The sequence below is a fragment of the Dipteris shenzhenensis genome, chromosome 2 (assembly GCF_047967505.1).
Source record: "Dipteris shenzhenensis isolate YYH24624 ecotype China chromosome 2, Dip_SZ_1.0, whole genome shotgun sequence".
In the NCBI taxonomy this organism is placed as follows: domain Eukaryota; kingdom Viridiplantae; phylum Streptophyta; class Polypodiopsida; order Gleicheniales; family Dipteridaceae; genus Dipteris; species Dipteris shenzhenensis.
In genome coordinates this window covers 61,152,182-61,169,702 of record NC_141597.1, presented here as the reverse complement: position 1 = coordinate 61,169,702, position 17,521 = coordinate 61,152,182, and the positions used below count along the sequence as shown (strand labels likewise).

At 40.2% G+C, this 17,521-nt stretch overlaps 1 protein-coding gene across 2 annotated transcripts; it reads left to right on the top strand.

Annotated features, from left to right (window-relative positions):
• Positions 1-467: 467 nt before the first annotated feature.
• Positions 468-2,634, top strand: LOC147905094 (hypersensitive-induced reaction 1 protein-like). 2 transcript variants are annotated; one of them, XM_087390159.1, is made up of 6 exons: positions 468-766; positions 858-1,057; positions 1,133-1,253; positions 1,334-1,425; positions 1,722-1,818; positions 2,009-2,634. In XM_087390159.1, the coding sequence occupies exons 2-6, from the start codon at positions 869-871 to the stop codon at positions 2,374-2,376; spliced, it is 867 nt and encodes a 288-aa protein (XP_087246285.1). In that variant the 5' UTR covers positions 468-766; positions 858-868; the 3' UTR covers positions 2,377-2,634. The 2 variants fall into 2 exon arrangements, with proteins under 2 accessions (XP_087246285.1, XP_087246278.1); XM_087390152.1 differs by having other exon boundaries at positions 471-766; positions 847-1,057.
• Positions 2,635-17,521: the final 14,887 nt, after the last annotated feature.

The following is a 17,521-nucleotide window of genomic DNA, read 5'->3' as shown; positions in this document are numbered from 1 at the left end:
TGGGCCCTGCCTCTACCACAACAATAGATATTTTTCCCTTCCATATTGATGGCCAGGTAGGTTGCTTGGTGTTCTTATTTTTAATTCCATAAACTAAGATGTCCGTAGTGTTGACAGAGTTATGGGTCAAGGAGATCTACACGTTGTTGGTCATCTTAGAGGGCTTCCTCGTGTGCTGGAAGGCTAGCAAGCCACTGACAATGCTAGCACAGTATCGAGCTCTTGGTTGGTAGGTTTTCCAGATGCGTCCCTCATCAACTTAAGGCTGAGCCAGAGGCGTCCCTATTGAGAAGGTCCTAAGGAAAGGACCTAGGGAGGCAAGAACAAAGCCCAGGCGCCAAGGCGCCATCCGGTGAAAACGAGCATAAGTGCGTTTCCTCGGTTTTTTGGTCGAGCGGGGCCCTTGACGGTAGGTCCAAAGGATAAGTTGTCCGTTTGAGATGGGCAGCCCTACCCGTGGTCTACCGGCAGCTCACTGATTGCGCGAAATTGCTCCCATCCAGGCTGATTTGCAAGAGTGGACTTAGCAACACGTTTCGTCTTTTCTTCGATCCACGCCGGCGAGATTCTCCTTCGTCTTGATCTTATCCTGGCCTAAAACGCAACGCAAGGAATAGAGGCGGACACTTCTTATAACACGCAATCGCTCTGCGCTTCGCTATTCTCAGTCGTCTTCATGATCCATCGTATGGTCGGTCAACTAGTGCCTCTTTAATCGCAAGGCTTTTGCATTCTAGAAGCCGTTAGTTCCATTGGATCCCGTCTGGTAGGTGAATTTAATGTTGCTTTTCAGAGAACATCTTGACAACAGGTCAGTACTTAGAGGCTCACAATCGATGTGCTCAGTCTTCTTGCAGGAATCACAAGAATGGGACAGTTGTTTTGTTGCATGCAAGTGAATCAGGCTACGGTAGGCGTGAAAGAAAGATGGGGCAAATACAAAGGCGTTCTAGAACCGGGGTGCCATTGTGTGAATTGGTGCTTTGGCTCCAAAGTTGCAGGCCTTCTAACTATGCGAGTTCAGCAGATGGATGTCCATTGCGAAACGAAAACAAAGGTCTACATCTCTTGCACGATTTTTTTCGCCTTACCGACTTCTTAGCTTGGTAACCATTATATGGTATATGCTCAGGATAACGTTTTCGTCACGCTGGTGGCTTCGATACAATATCGAGTTGTTAGAGAACATGCAAAAGAGGCGTTTTACAAACTCTCGAGACCTCAGGAGCAGATTCAAGCCTACGTCTTTGATGGTATATACAATATGCTGGTCTCGTAGCATGTTTTCTGCTAGGTTTCATAAACATCACCATCGGCAGTGCGGTTTGTGCAGTTGTAAGAGCGAGTGTGCCAAGGTTACTCCTTGACGATGTTTTCGAGCAGAAAAATGAGATTGCTAAATCTGTAGAAGATGAACTGGAGAAGGCAAGTAGTCATAACCCCTTGCTCTGCCCTTTTCAGCTGTTTGTAGCTGAGTTACGTATATGTAAACAGATCTGCGGTGATTAAATATATACAGCGTGTGTGTGTGTGTGTGTGTGTGTGTGTGTGTGAGAGAGAGAGAGAGAGAGAGAGAGACAGACAGACAGACAGACAGACAGACAGACAGACAGACACAGAGAGAGAGAGAGAGAGAGAGAATCGCCTGTTTACCTTTTTTAGTGAGCGTATCTGTTTTCACGTAATAATGTAAAGCTGGATTTCCCATTTTCTCAATGCAGGCAATGACCAATTATGGTTACGAGATAGTCCAAACGTTGATAGTTGATATCATCCCAGATCAGACTGTAAAGAAGGCCATGAATGAAATCAATGCAGGTGTTGTTCAAGCTTCCCAACCCTCTCATTATACAAAAAACTTGCGAGTGGATTACAATTCTGACATGGTTTTCTATCTGTTCTGTGGCTTTTGTTGTTTCTCAAGTTCTCCTTTTGATACGTCAATAAATGACCCTTGAGGTTGCAACCCTGATACTAATTTTGGCTGCGCATAATTTTGGGCCTCCAGCTGCTAGGCTACGTGTTGCAACTCTAGAGAAGGCAGAGGCAGAGAAAATTCTGCAAGTAAAACGGGCAGAGGCTGAGGCAGAGTCGAAGTTTCTTTCTGGTCAAGGCATTGCACGACAGAGACAAGCCATAGTTGATGGCTTGAGAGAGAGTGTTCTTGGGTTTTCACACGATGTCCCAGGTACAACACCAAGAGATGTTATGGACATGGTTATGATCACTCAGTACTTTGATACAATGAAAGATATTGGGGCCCACAGCAAATCTTCCACAGTTTTCCTCCCCCATGGACCAGGAGTTGTTAGTGATATAGCGGGACAGGTCCGAACTGGTTGGCTTCAAGCTGCTGCAGGCTCAAGTCAGCCATAAAGCCTAGGGGACTGTGATTGGAGCTGCAGTCGTGTCTTCCTTTTCTCATGCGTTTTTCTTGAATGTAGGAAATTAGGAATGCCTGAACCTATTGTTGACTCTGCAAATTGTACAGGAATTTATATGTATTGTTACAATGCTAGGTCATGCAAAATTGAGTAAAGTTGAGTAATTGTATATAGAAAGGTAGCTGGTCTTGGTTTTCCTTCCAACTTTCGTGATGAAATAGAAGTGTATCTCCTGTGCTATGTTCTTTTACGTTACTGGCCCAGCCTTAGCCTGCTTTGTCCTTCTTTTTGTCACCATCTTTATTGGTCATCGGTGACACTTTGATGCTAGGATGGCTGATTTTGTAGTGTTAATCATGAGCTACTGGCTCTTATTTAAGCTTTGAAGTAGAGTGATGATCCTTGATATCTCTATTCTCACAGTATCACGCCTAAGGGTTTGCATGAACGCACTTAAGAGACTAGTGAGGAATAGACGCTCATGAGCTCGCCCAAGATAGGGCTATGTACATTTGGGCAAGGTAGAATAGAGTACGTGACAGTACTTGGCATATACTTGGTATATACTTGACAGTACTTGGCTGATGGTTATATCGAGCTAGCTTGTTGACATTTTTGCCTCCTTTTCCACGTCCCACTCTCTCTCTCTCTCTCTCCCCCTCAAGGCTCACACACATGGCGCACATGGGGGGTGAAAACCATGTAGATTATATTACACTAAACTGTCCCTTAAGAAAAGGAGGGGACCAAAAGTTATAAAATCAAAGATCACTCTCTCTCTCTCTCTCTCTCTCTTCAAAGATTCTTTTGCTCATGCGGTGGGACCCCTCAACTTCCGAGGTTTCTATATGCTACTGTTATCTTAAATGCTGAGCTGAAGAAGCAGCATCTCGTGGAAACTGATGTTCAGACAAAACTCAATAAAATGACACCCTTCAATCATTGTTGTTGATGTGACCTTGCACATAATGGTACCTCAAAATTTGCTCTTGTTGCTTCTATGAATTAATCCTTCTATACAAGTCGTACAAGATGCATTGCATTCAGGTTCAAGGCAATATTTGGATTCTTCCCTCCCTTTAACTCTCCTTTTCATTGTAGGCATTGAGGTGGTTGTGGAGTTTGCTGTAGTGTATGTGTGACTGAGTTTTGTTCTTGTTCCAGTTCTTCAAAGGTGGGCACCCCTCCCTTGTGCTTTTTGATGCCACTCATTGCTGCCACGTAGATAGACATATGGCTTAGTGATGTCTATCTACTTGGCTTTGGAATGGTCTATCAAGGAATAGGCATTGGAATTTTTTGTTTTCCCACCCTCCATGAGTTTCCATTTGCATTCTCAGGCTGAATGCTGCCATTGAGCTTAACTTTTGTATGTTTGGTCATCTCTTATGGATTTGGTAGTTAGTAGTCAGATTGGAATTGTCCAGATTGTCCTTTGCATATCTTGATATTACTTGATTGAAAGCATATAGTGGTTGCTCATATTAAAGCAAAGCGTATAACTTGGATAATCTAGTACATTGATTCTTTTGTTTAAAGAGAGCTATTTGTGGAGATGCAAGTCAAAGCACAAAGATGAACAAGGTGAATGAACTTGACTAGTGCATCACATTAGAAGAATAATATTATGTAAAACCAGAAGCAGCCAAGGACCTTGAACCATTCAAGAGAAAACCAAAGAAGGGAGCACTTGCCAAGCTCTCTAGGCATAGAGCTCAAAACTCATGAACATGATGAGAATATTCATTCTATGCCATCAACATAAGTTAGAGAGTCACATATATGAACATAGTCAATTTTATAGAGGAGTCCCAACAAAGCAAGGGGCATTAAGAAGGGCAGGATTTGAAGGGGGCTTTCTTCTTTAAAGCCCTTTCAAATGGTCCCTAGAAACGATGTCTTTCAAGGGCAAGCACTTTGTTGTATTGAAATTCTGATAAGCTCTAACATGATTAGTCATATTGGAAATGGTACATATCAATTGACTACACAACTTAATTGTTTCCTTAAGACTAGGATACTCATTCTAATAATGACCATTACCTTGCATTTAGCAAACCACGCATTACTACACACTAGGTAGGAACTTGAGGAGCATTTAGCGTGTGTAAGCCCCCAACTAGAAACGATGTCTTTCAAGGGCAAGCACTTTGTTGTATGGAAATTTTGATAAGCTCTAACATGATCAGTCATATTGCAAATGGTACATATCAATTGACTACATGACTTAATTGTTTCCTTAAGACTAGGATACCCATTCTAATAATGACCATAACCTTGCATTTAGCAAACCAGGCATTACTACACACTAGGTAGGAACTTGAGGAGCATTTAGCGTGTGTAAGCCCCCAACTAGAAATGATGTCTTTCAAGGGCAAGCACTTTGTTGTATGGAAATTCTGATAAGCTCTAACATGATTAGTCATATTGCAAATGGTACATATCAATTGACTACATGACTTAATTGTTTCCTTAAGACTAGGATACTCATTCTAATAATGACCATAACCTTGCATTTAGCAAACCAGGCATTACTACACACTAGGTAGGAACTTGAGGAGCATTTAGCGTGTGTAAGCCCCCAACTAGCAAGATTGCCCCTATTAACTAGATAGCATCCTCATGTATATCATATTGTTCCATAGACACATAGTTATGATTAATTTTCATTTGATTCCCATGTGACATAAGGGGTAATACCTCTGTATTATAGAGGATTAGAAATGTGATATTAAAACATTGTTATGACACATTAGAGATATTTTACAAAGTTTTGTTTCAAGACAAATTTGTCTATCTTAATGAGTTACATTAGTTAACTGCTCTTGAACACGACAAAGGAAACATCATTTTACTTTACTCTTGCAAGATGTATAGATTGAAGTATCTATATCTAAGAGGTTGAAATATTGGATAACTCTAGGATTCCTTGGATGAGATGAGAAATTATCTCATCTTATGGTTTGTTAGGCCTCAATGATTCAATCTCTCGAACAAATATCTCCATGCATGTCACATGATTCTAAGAGGGATCTAATTTAGGAGCACCATATAGCACATACAAGAGTTTCTTTTCTTTTTCATCAAATGATAGAGTAATAAGTTTTTATAAATCATAAAGGATCATCTCCTCAAATCAAGGGCTTTTAATGTATCAATTCCTTGGATCAATTGTTATCTCAAGAAGAAGTGCTTCAAGGTCGAAATTTGGGCCAAAAAGTGATTACATTACAGCTCTTAGATTGAGTAGTTGATGCTTCGTGATCTAGAGTAACTTATGACTTTGTCATTTGGATAAACAAGGCAATAAGCTCATCAATTTATATAAGGTGGATGTCCCATCAATGCTTCCCTCTACATCATCCTTAGGTTTCAAAGGCCATATCAACAACTCTTGCTTTGTAACAAGCTTGCTCCTAAAAAGTCAATGCTCATGGTGTAAGTTCTCTCTCTCTTAGGAAATATTAATAGTGAAATTGAATGTATTATAAAAGAGACTAGCTAAATCCCGGACGTGAATTATGTTTTTATTTGGAGTTATATTTAGAGGTGCAAGCTACAAGATAAAGTCCAAACTTGAAGGATTAGGGGTGTGTGAGAAAATCATTTTTGGTACTTGTTCTAGAAGGTTTATCATATTCATGCCCAACCAACTGTTTAGACCTACCAAAAGTAGTCATGAACTTCTTTTGCCAATTAATTGTAATGGTAGCTCATTGGTTTGGCTTAAGGTCTCTTTTCTGTTATCAGACCACACAAAGGTCCACAATGCCAACTTCTCAACACCAAAAGAGCCAGGTTTGTCTTGCATGCTTGTATGAAGTGACTTTAGTCTCTCACATTGCCTCTCAAGATATCGATCCAAAGCATGTCATTGCTCTCCCTCTACACCGCATTGATGAGGTCCTCATGGCCTTAGGATCTCAAGCTATCTTTGGCATTCTCAGGGATCTGTTCTTTACATTATTGACCCTCTACTACTGGATCAATTTAAGTTCCTCTCTACATTCGCTATTTATAAAAAATTTAGTAATAGTTCTTCCAAGAATGGTCTTGCAGACAAGACCATTCCTTTTACTAATGAACATAGTTGCTAAATTTTACAGTAGTCCATCAGTAAAAGGAATGGCTTGCAAGAATTTGATGTGCAAAAAATGATGCTGCTAACAACTTCATAAGAGATTAGTGTTAGGATCCCTTCGTGAAGTCCAACTTAAAAGGCTTAATGTCGATCATCTTGCTACCAATATGCTATTCTTGCCACCTGAAATGATATAAAACACATTAAATATGCCACCTCAAGTACCATGAGAACCACTTCAAGAAAACTCTTGAATTTGAGCAAAAGAAATACAAAGCGCCACTAATTGCCACTTCATTCAATTTCGAAATTGTCTATTTTTTCATTTTTGCTTATTCATTGTGGGAAAGAAAATTTCATTTTCCATTGCAATTTTTCTATATTCCCAACATACCTCTATAATTCAATGCATATGGAGAAGTCACTACTTGTTTTGATGAGCCTTTGTTCAGAATCCATGTGATAATAGAAACATTAGCAAACAATGAAGATTGCTTGTTTTAAAGACAACAAATCACGAGTGTAACATTTAGAATAGTAGAATCATCACACTGAAAACATTGCTTTTGAACTTGGTTTGTTTTATCCTTGATTAAGATAGTTTTATCCTACCTTGATTAAGAGAGTTTTAATTTTTTATATGTTTTATTAAATATGCAACACTAATAATATGATACTTTATTTTTGAATACATCTTTTGTATCTGCTTGTTTGTTAATAGTTTTTCTTTCATAGTTGCTTATTGTGTTCATATGTGCTTAAGAAGCCTAACAACTAAGTTTTACAAAACATAAAAAGCTTTTTATAATGAAAAATGACATCTATACACAACATTTATAAAAGGTTATGCTATTCCCATAGCAAAATGATAAGTCTTTATGCATATTAATGCCTCTCTTGTATCACATAATATCAAATAGTCAAAGCCAATAACCAAACTCAAATTAGGTACAAGCATGCACATTTTAGCAAAATGGAAAAAATTCCATGGTTAAAAAAGGAATCATCAACATCATCACTATTAGTATTATCACATAAGGTTTAAGCATCATAATTTCCATCATTATAAAATCATCAATGCTTTCCCATCATTATAAAATTATCAATGCTTTCTTCCTCATTAGAGTTTGTCATCTTCATCATCATCAAATGTTTCACCATCCCCTCCTGCTCCCCTCTTCCTTTGCCTTCTCGTGCTAGGCATCTAGAACTTGGAGTGGAGGATGGCTTTAAGATCGGGTAGAATCAGACAACACATCATGGGTCCCCTTTGGAGCTTACTCCTCATATCCGACATCATGGGTCCACCTTTGGAGATTACTCCTCATATCCCACATCATGGATCCACTTTGGAACTTACTCCTCATATTTCTTATCCCCCAACATTTCTAGAATTTTATGATTAGCATAAATATACATGACCTTCTAGGTCAATCCTCCAAGCATCTATTCCTCAGACTACCATGGATGTACTTCTAATGACTCTAGTTTATTTTTGAGTATGCATTGGAGGATGATTGAGAAATATATTTCATGGTAATGGGACACAAAATCTCACAATTGGCATCATATATAGTCCATCATTTCTAAGTAGGTGTGCTTTCTACTATTCCTTAAAGACTACTTGACATAAATAACCCCACCTTCCATTTCTAATTCACTATAATACCTTGAAAACTCATGCTTCTATGGATAATATGCGGGAACCACATTATGGAAGTCATTCATGACCATGGGGATCTCTTTGGGTGTCATCTTTTACAATCCAGGATCAAGGAGATAGACACCACTATGGATTATTTGCCTTTACCAGCTGCCAATAATATGTAAAGCATTGCAATGGAATGTCTCAATTAGGATACTTTTGTTCCTTATCAATGATTGTAGCATGTAGAAATACATGGGAAATCATTTGGTTGCTAGCAATTACAACATGTAGAAATATTTGGGAAAACATTTATAATTGCTAGCAATTGCAACATGGTTGAAATACCTTGGGATGAAAATTTCTATGAATTTAAAAATGTCATAGGCTCCACATAGAATTTACTTGAACCACATGCCACAAATTGATCCCATTATTTCAACACAAGATTTAGAGTGTGTATTGTACAGATGTGTATACATTTTTGAACTCCCTCTGTAGTTTTCTACCAATATTCTTATAATTATTGGCATCATCCATAATAACCTACACAATTTTATTAGGGCCTATCTCTCTTAGGAACTTTGACAATACACCCATAATGTAGCTCCTTGTCTCTTTTACATGTGATACATCAATCGATGTGTGGAAAGCCTCCCTACATGGTGAAATAGCAAATAAATGAATTATTATTGTCCCTCCATCTAAGAAAACTATGCACATAATAAATTATTTATTATTTTCCCTCCATCTAAGACAACTGTGCACATAGTATAGGATATTTCTCTTTTGCATATGGTTTGTACTATATAATTTTGTACAATGTGTTGTACAAGTGCAGGCTTCTTTGACCTTGCATCATTTGATAGAGATTACACTACTGCAGCATACATCCGACATTGCTGCTAGTTCTTTTAGGTTGGTGACTCTCTCGTATGTCACAACCTATTGGATTACTTCTCCATAGCCACATTGAATAGCCTCACATCCGGATGCCTCTTCTATAGAGCATCTGCACAGTCCACAGTGACTCATGACATGTTCATCTTTGACATGTTCCATACACATAGTTATCCATGCAGCCATCTTTTGATCGACTAGTCTTTGATCGAGGCGGACTTGAATTTTTGCATATTTCCTTCCTCTCCCTTTCGGCCGATCTTTTGGGTTTTATTCCCACAACTTAAGAGGGGGAAATGCACGTTATGTATAGGATCGTAATTTGTACTCATTGTACATGCTTCCGCTACATAGTCACTATGCTCACATACATGCATACTACTCTGATTTCTTTCAGTTTTCTTTTCAGGTTTGGATGCTATCATATGCACCAACTAAAACACAAAAAGGTCTTGTACATTCACCCTCTACTTACCTAGTGCAATTTAAGAGGGGGTGTTGAGTATGGTGTAAATTGCACCATACCTCTAGGGCATTAGGGGCGAGCCCTAACCCCAACCCTAACCCTAACCCTAAGGGGTTCTTCATGTTCATGTTCAATACAACTTAGTGTACAGGTAGCTATATCGTGTGCCTCTCTCTCTCTCTCTCTCTCTCTCTCTCTCTCTCTCTCTCTCTCTCTCTCTCTCTCTCTCTCTCTCTCTCTCTCTCTCTCCTCCCTATCACTTCCACTAGCTATTGTTTGTGGCTCATAACTTTGATTGCATGAGTCATAGATGGAGATGATCTTACGAAATATATTGAGGAGGATTTATATCCACATAAGTTACTGCAACATGGGCAGCTACAGAGCCTATACTTCCTCAAGATATGTGCTTGGAAACTGTAGTGGGCCCATGGAGCTTGCACCTTGAACTTTCCAAAATGATATCTATTGCAATTCTCAATTTGTCTCTAGCTTATCTCTCAAGCGAGGTGCATGGAGCCCAAGTAGAACAATTAGCAAAATATTACCACTATCCTAATGCACAATCCTATACAAGACCTTCAAAGGCAAAACTAGGATCTTTATGACAAATCCAATGCATTGGACTTGGAGCAATAGGAATTGTAGGAATCACTCTATAAGTGAGCTGACACTTTAAAAAACATTGGAAAAAAAAAACCATGTTCAATGAACTGCAAAGAAGGAATGAGAGAAGACAACAAGATGAGTGCAAAAGATGAAGGAAACACATCTTTGATATTCAAGGATAGGAAAAGACAATTACAGTATATAGGTGTGTTGGCACCCACTACTGGTCCTAGAAATATGAGAATCTCGGCTACAAGGTTGGTTCTCTAGTGTATGAAAGTTCTTACCCTTGTGCTACATTGTTTGTGCTAATTTTCACTTGGTTTCTTCTTCAGGAACTTAATGGAAGATGTGATGGGAAGAATGGATAGAGATGATATTGACGATTCATATGCTCAATCCAGTTTATTGAGGCCAAGTGATGTCATTGAGATATTAAAGGACCCAAGGCACAAATGCCTGCATGTGCAAGTTTTTGTAACGTTGATGGACTCAAGGGCATTGTGGTTGCAAAGGAGATGCTTGGAGTTTGTGATGCTTCTTGTATAAGTCATGAAGGTTACGCATCTATTTCAAGTCTACTCTTGTGGGAAAGTATAATAAATCTATAGTGCCACTCCCCACACTTGGTCTGTGAAGGTTGCGTGGCAAGAAACTTATTGCATGCATTTTGATCAACCATGGTAAGTGGTAACCAATCATAATGGGCATGAACTATTTTATTTCGTAAGTTGTATTTTGTTTTCTATCTTTAAATACTAAGCTTTACACTTGGTATATAGCCCTCACTTTTTACCCCCACTTTTTAAATTTAAGTTTTATATATTTCCCACGAGTCTCCCTCTTGTTCTTATTATTCAATTTTATGAATTCTCCCCCCTTCACACATATATATTCTTTCTCATTCACACTTACATATACATCTACACACACAAACACAATTTTCCCCCCTTATAATAATTTTATTTCTTTTATTTTTTACATTAATATTATTAAAAAATTCCCTCCTTACTTGCTTATCCCACCCCCCTAATATATATAGTTTTGTCCTATACACACACTCTCTTTGTTGGAGTACACTCAACCCTACACACACACACACACACAGACACACACACATAGCTCTAGGTTCACCCTTACATACACACTCACACACACACATACAACTACCCACACTCTTGCATACTGATTACTCATACTCACACTTACAGTATGTTGTGCATTCTATGGCTAATGCAGGGTACCACTAATTTGCTGGCAGATTGATCTACTGTAAGGTCTTATATGAAGAAGGGATGCCTTCTACATGATTTGTGCACGGGAAATTTATGACATCCTCATTTGTTTAGTATGGATTGTCTCTTTATGTAGTAGTGTAGTGACATTCTATGTCTAGGTGGTTTGTTTTCTTTACTTAATTTTTGTGTGCATCCTGGCTTGTAATAAGTATATGAGATAGTACTTATGAACATTGAAGCAACAAAATCATTATGGTCTCTCTTTTTTTTTAATGGACTTCATATTTATTAAAAATTAACCATAGTTTTGAAACATACGTTTGGTGATGCATTTATGGATCTTCTCTCAAAATAATGTCTTGTACTCCTTATAATTGTTAATTTGGAAGGCGTACCCTACACACTTCATGCTTTTGTTTGGCCTATAGTCAATGACAGGTATTACAAGCAACTCATCGGATCTCTTATATATCTAACTATCACGTGGCTAGATATTTGTTATGCAGTAAGCTCACTTGCACAGTTTATGGCAAATCCAAAACAGTCTCACTAAAAATGCAGTCAAAAGAGTCTTGAGATACATCAGAGCTACAAGACAGTTTGGGATAGAATACAGAGGAAGTCATCCACGGTTGCATGGATACTATGACATTGACTATGCCGGAGATCATGAGACTAGCAGATCCACACAGGGATATGCATTTTTCCTTGGTCAAGGTGCTATATCATGGTTGTCAAACAAACAGCCAACTATTTCTTTGTCTTCGACTGAAGCAAAATATAGAGCACTCACTATAGGTGTATGTAAGGCTATATGACGTAGAAGACTATTGTCAGAAATAGACTATTTTGATGAATCAAATTCAACAACAATATACTATGATAATCAATCAGCTCAAGCATTGGCCATGAATCCAAAACATCACTCCAAGACAAAGCACATTGATGTCAGTGAGCACTTCATCAAAGAAAGAGTATTACTTGGTGATGTCACACTGTAACATTATGATAGCAAAGAGAATGTTGCAGACATCTTTTCCAAACCACTCGGTAAAGAGCTTTTTGAGAAACACCGACAAGCTCTTGGTTTGACGCAGAGGAAGGACATTCCCATTAAAGGGGTGTGATGGAATGTAATGTTCATTATTTTTTGATTCCCCAGAATCATCATCTTGATACTTCATGATGTTGATCTTGAGGGAAGGTGTTCAGAGATCATGCTATGTTGAGAGTTCACGCTCAACATCATGTGATCATGTGTGCATAGCACCATCAGATGATCATATGTGCATAGCACTAACCTTATAGAGTGCTATAAAGGAAAGGGTTAAATCCCCTAACCCTAACCCTATATGGGTTTATATATATTCTATTTTTTCAACTAAATCTAGTGTACAATTATTCATTTGTGGTGTGCTCTCTAGCTGTGCCCTCTCTCCTCATCTGGATCCACTCTTCTCCTCTCCCCTCTTCATATTTTGTCATGATATCAGAGCATGATTCTGCCTTCTACTGAGGCGCCATCCTTCTTATGAGAGTGATTGAGAGATTGAGAGATCGAGAGAGATTGAGTGTTCCATTCTCTTCCGTTGAGAGAAAATTCCGTCCATTGAAAGAAATTTCCGTCATTGTTCTTGAGAGATTTCCATCATTTGAGAGAGAGTTCATTTGAGTGTTTTCTTGATTAGTCTCCTTAGGGAGAGAGAGATCTTGTTGCAGTGAGAAAGAAAGCTTGTTAGAAAGAGAGTACTTTATTTGTGAGGTACTTTATTTGCCTGGACTTCCAAAAGGTCCAAAGCCATCTTCGACACCCTTCTGCAACTAAGGCTCTACTCCAAAGCTTGTCTCATGATCAAGAGCTTCTTGGACAATTGAAAGCCTCCACGAGAGCAAAGCCTCCACGAGAGCAAAGCCGCCACGAGGCATACAAGAGGACTCAATGCATCTATGGCAAGGGATCCGAATACTCTTCTCGGCTTGCTTCATCAAAGAGACTCTTCTCCAACAATGCCCATCGACCTTGCTACTCTAGTGCATACACCACCAACAAGCAAAGCACAGCATCTTCAACAACCTTTGGCCTCTATCGCCTACAAAGAGACGGTGGCTCCAACCTTGCGACTCAAATCTGTAGTCCTCAACTACAACAAACTTTGCAGACCAATGCGGCTCCATCGCGACGAGTAGTCCAAAGGGCTCCAAACTATCTTACTCAATGTTGCCCAACAACTTCGACTGACTGTGCCCAAGCTTCTGGCTCTCCATAGCGTCCACTCCATCTAAAACTCCTAGCTGACAGGCGAACAACAAGTAGCAGCACCAGCCCAAGCTCCAAAGCCCATGCGCACCGCAATCTCCAAAAGCCAGCCTCCACGGACGATAGCTTCCTTCGGCTGGCAGCCTTAGCCTCTCCAACAAAAGCAGCTGCATAGCAGCCAATGTGACGTGCAGCATAAGACTAAAGCTCACGGAGCTCACGAAGCTCAAGGGCGGATTTCAACGACCACAAAGAATGCTCACGACGGTCGACCTCCATAGCTTCTCCAATAGCAAGCCAACGTGCTCCTCAGCCGTCCATCTTCTTCACGGGACGTCTTCTTCTCCATCGACGATCACCCGAAACTCAGCAAGCTCAATGTTCTTCCTAGACGAAATCTTCGTCGGAATCATCGAGATTTCAGTGAAGTACTGCATGACACATGGCATAGGCCACCAACCCTATCACAAGGGTTACCACACACACCGGTGTGGTCTCAAGGTTGACACGTGTTAACCCTTATCTGCCATGTGGTAGACCATATCTACCACATGATCACCCCAGCTCAACTTGCCACATCATCACCAACTGCCATGTCATCTCTGCCACGGTGGCAGCCACATCATCTACCACATCACCTTGCCAGCTCATCAACCACGTCAATTGCCACATCAGCATAGCCATGCCAACTACCACATCAGCACAGCCACGTCAACACTACCATGTCATCATTGACACATCATCAATGCCACATCATCATTACCATGTCATCTACCACATCATCTATGCCACCTAAGCACATGCTTCACTGGCACACATCTTGCTAGGCACAGTGCCACATCATCACTACATGTGACCCATAGTGACACATCATCATTGAGCACATTTGCAGATCAAGTTGTATCTCTTGATCCCAGAAGAATTTGAGGGCACTTCAAAAAGAAAAGTCGCTCGTTTTTTCGTGCTCTATGCGCTTGTCACATCATGTGCACATTTTGATGCAAGTTACATTCACATTTTAGCCTCGTCGACAAAACCACTTCCTTCATGCACATTTGCCTCTACATCGAAGCATCTGACCCAGCACTTAAAAAGAACAAAAGAAAAGAAATTATTTGCTATTCTTTCATCGCTCAACGGTTGGTAAGATCAGAGTAGACTAGATCGCCATAGAGGGGATGCTTTGAATTTTCCCAAGTTGCCAATCTAAGCCATGCCCGAAATTCCCGACTAGTACCTACTCGGAGTCGGTCCATACGCTCACATACGGTTTCACATCATTACATTACCTGAAACTTTACGTTCATCAGTTCAATGAGCAAACTTCAGAGAGTACAGAGGCATTGCAGATTGTTTCAGTGGCAGATAGCACTTGATTTCACACACACATGCCACCATTGTAAAGCCTATTCGGCTATCTCACGGCATCGTGCACATCATTTCAGCCTTGTAAAGCCTCTTGGCTATTCTCAGCATCATTGCCACAAGCCTTGTAATACAAATCAGATTTTATATATTGCAGTTCTATCTTCACCGATGGTACAAAGATTTCATTGGCATAGTCAGTGTATTTGTAGTTGATTCATACAGAGATTTTCACGACACTTTTGAGTACATTTCTTGCACCATGTCTATGACTAGTAATCTCAATCTAGAGGCATCTGCTAACTTAGACAACTCCAATTATGGTACATGGAAATACCGAATGGAGACCATTCTTGTACTTCAGGACAAATGGGAGTATGTCGACGGGTCTACACCTAGAACATTGGCCGATCCAGCCACCAGTAGATCTACTCCATCTGTTGGCATAGCACCAGCAATGGGATCTACAACGGCATCTACAGCTACACAAACAGTTTTTGCACCAGTAGTAGATCCTGCCATTGCCCGGAGCTCAGGCAGAATGGGATAAGAAAGACAAGTATGCCTATCATCTGATCAAGCAGAATGTGCAAGATGTCATGCTAGGATAGCTCAACATAGTCAAGACATCAAAAGAAGCATGGGATATGTTTGCAGCTCTCTACGAGTCCAAGAACACATCCAAGATTCTCACCCTGAGAAACCAAATAAACCAGAGTTTCCACAATAATAGTGAAACCGGTCATGCTTATGTACTCCGCATAAAAGACTACAACAATCAACTTGTAGCAGGAGGAGAGACTATGAACCCCGCAAAAATGGTTCAAGTCATTCTAAATGGACTAGGAGAGGGATACGAGAATCTAGTCCAAAGTATTGCCATTCAATGGCAAATTCTGACACTGGAAGAACTTCAGTCAATCCTACTTGGTGAAGAACTCAGGACTCAGGCCATTCAAGCACGTAAAGGTCATTCTAATAATCAGGCATTCACAGCTTCAGACAGAAGCAGAAGCAGAGGCAAAGGCAGAGGTAGATCATATCAGGAAAGTGGTCATCATCAGCAACAAAATCAAAGTCAGCATCAGCAACATCAGAATCAGCAAAGAGGAAATCATTCCAACCGAGGAAGATTTCAAGGACGAGAGAATGCATCCACCAACATGTCAAACATTCAGTGCAACTACTGTCACAAGTTTGGACACTATGAAAGAAATTGCTGCAATTGGATGAAATGATATCTGACTTGTATATGTGTGGGTCTTGAATGGAAGGTTGAATTCTTTGCGAGGTGAATAGCACTCTGGCTATCACTATACAAGCTACAATTTTCTTGCTTCTTCCCAAGTTCCTCCATAAAGCTCTACAACCTAATCATCTCTTTACTAGCCTCTATAACTACAACATATTTAACCACTAACTACCGTCTAACAATAACCCAACCTCTGACTCTCCCACATTTAGTGCGTGTGGCCAACCCTTGATCTTAATATGCCCTTTTACTTCCCCCTATGAACCCCCTCCCCTTTTATACCTATTTTAAACTCCCCATCTTCCCGACTCTCCCTTCCCCGACTACCCTTCTCCCCTAACTATAAAATGCCTATCTACCAACTACTTCTACCCTTGTGTTACCCTTTACTCTCCTCCCCTACGATCTGCTACTTGTGTTGCCATACCTCGCTCTTTGCTCGTCGCTAACCACCTTTCCTTTGCCACACCCATTGTCCTCACACTCTCCTCCCCTACGAGCTGCTATGTGCCTTGCCATGCCTTGCTGAGCGCTATCCACCTTTTCCTGATGTCTACCCCATTCCCCTCTGTTACGGCTTTCCACTCACCACTGTGCGACGTCCTGCAGTCCCTGTTGTGCACTGCTCATGTTGCCACTGTGCATGTTTGAGTTTTCAACTGGCAACCCCCCTAGCCCGTACGATCGACAATATCCTCTGTGCGGCTCCCTGATCCGTTGTTGCTTTTACAATTGCCTCCTCGACTATTGTACTGTCAACTACACCATGGACTCAAATGTCCATATCTTTATTCCAACCCCCCGCCCCCTCTCGCTGGTGGCCTTGAATGCCTCTATCCTCTCGCCCTATTTTCTCCACCTATATAATTTCTCTTTCTCCAATATATATAACCCCTTTTTCTTATCTCCTATATAACTATTCCCCTTCCACATTCATACCACCATCCCCAACCCCCCTTTTCCCCCCTTTTTTTCTACTCCTACTATTGAAATTCAATCCTCTTCCTCTTCCCCTTCTATATCCTCATTTCCTGAAATTTTTCTAAAATTTCTCTCTTCTTTTTAAAAGAGTACATGGCAAAGAGGACTCGGTTCTATAGATGCTTGAAAGTTTTTGTAAGTAATACCTACAGCTATTGTTTTCCCAACAAGCACCTAGCATATGCTGTTAATGGATATGGATTTTTTCATACAACTTACTCTCCCATCCCTTTTTAACTTACTCCCCCTTCTTTCTATGTCTTTCAATTTAAAAAAATTTTCTTAAAATTTTTTAAGTCTTCCTTGTCTAAATATTTTTTTTAAATATTTTATGTTAAGTTTT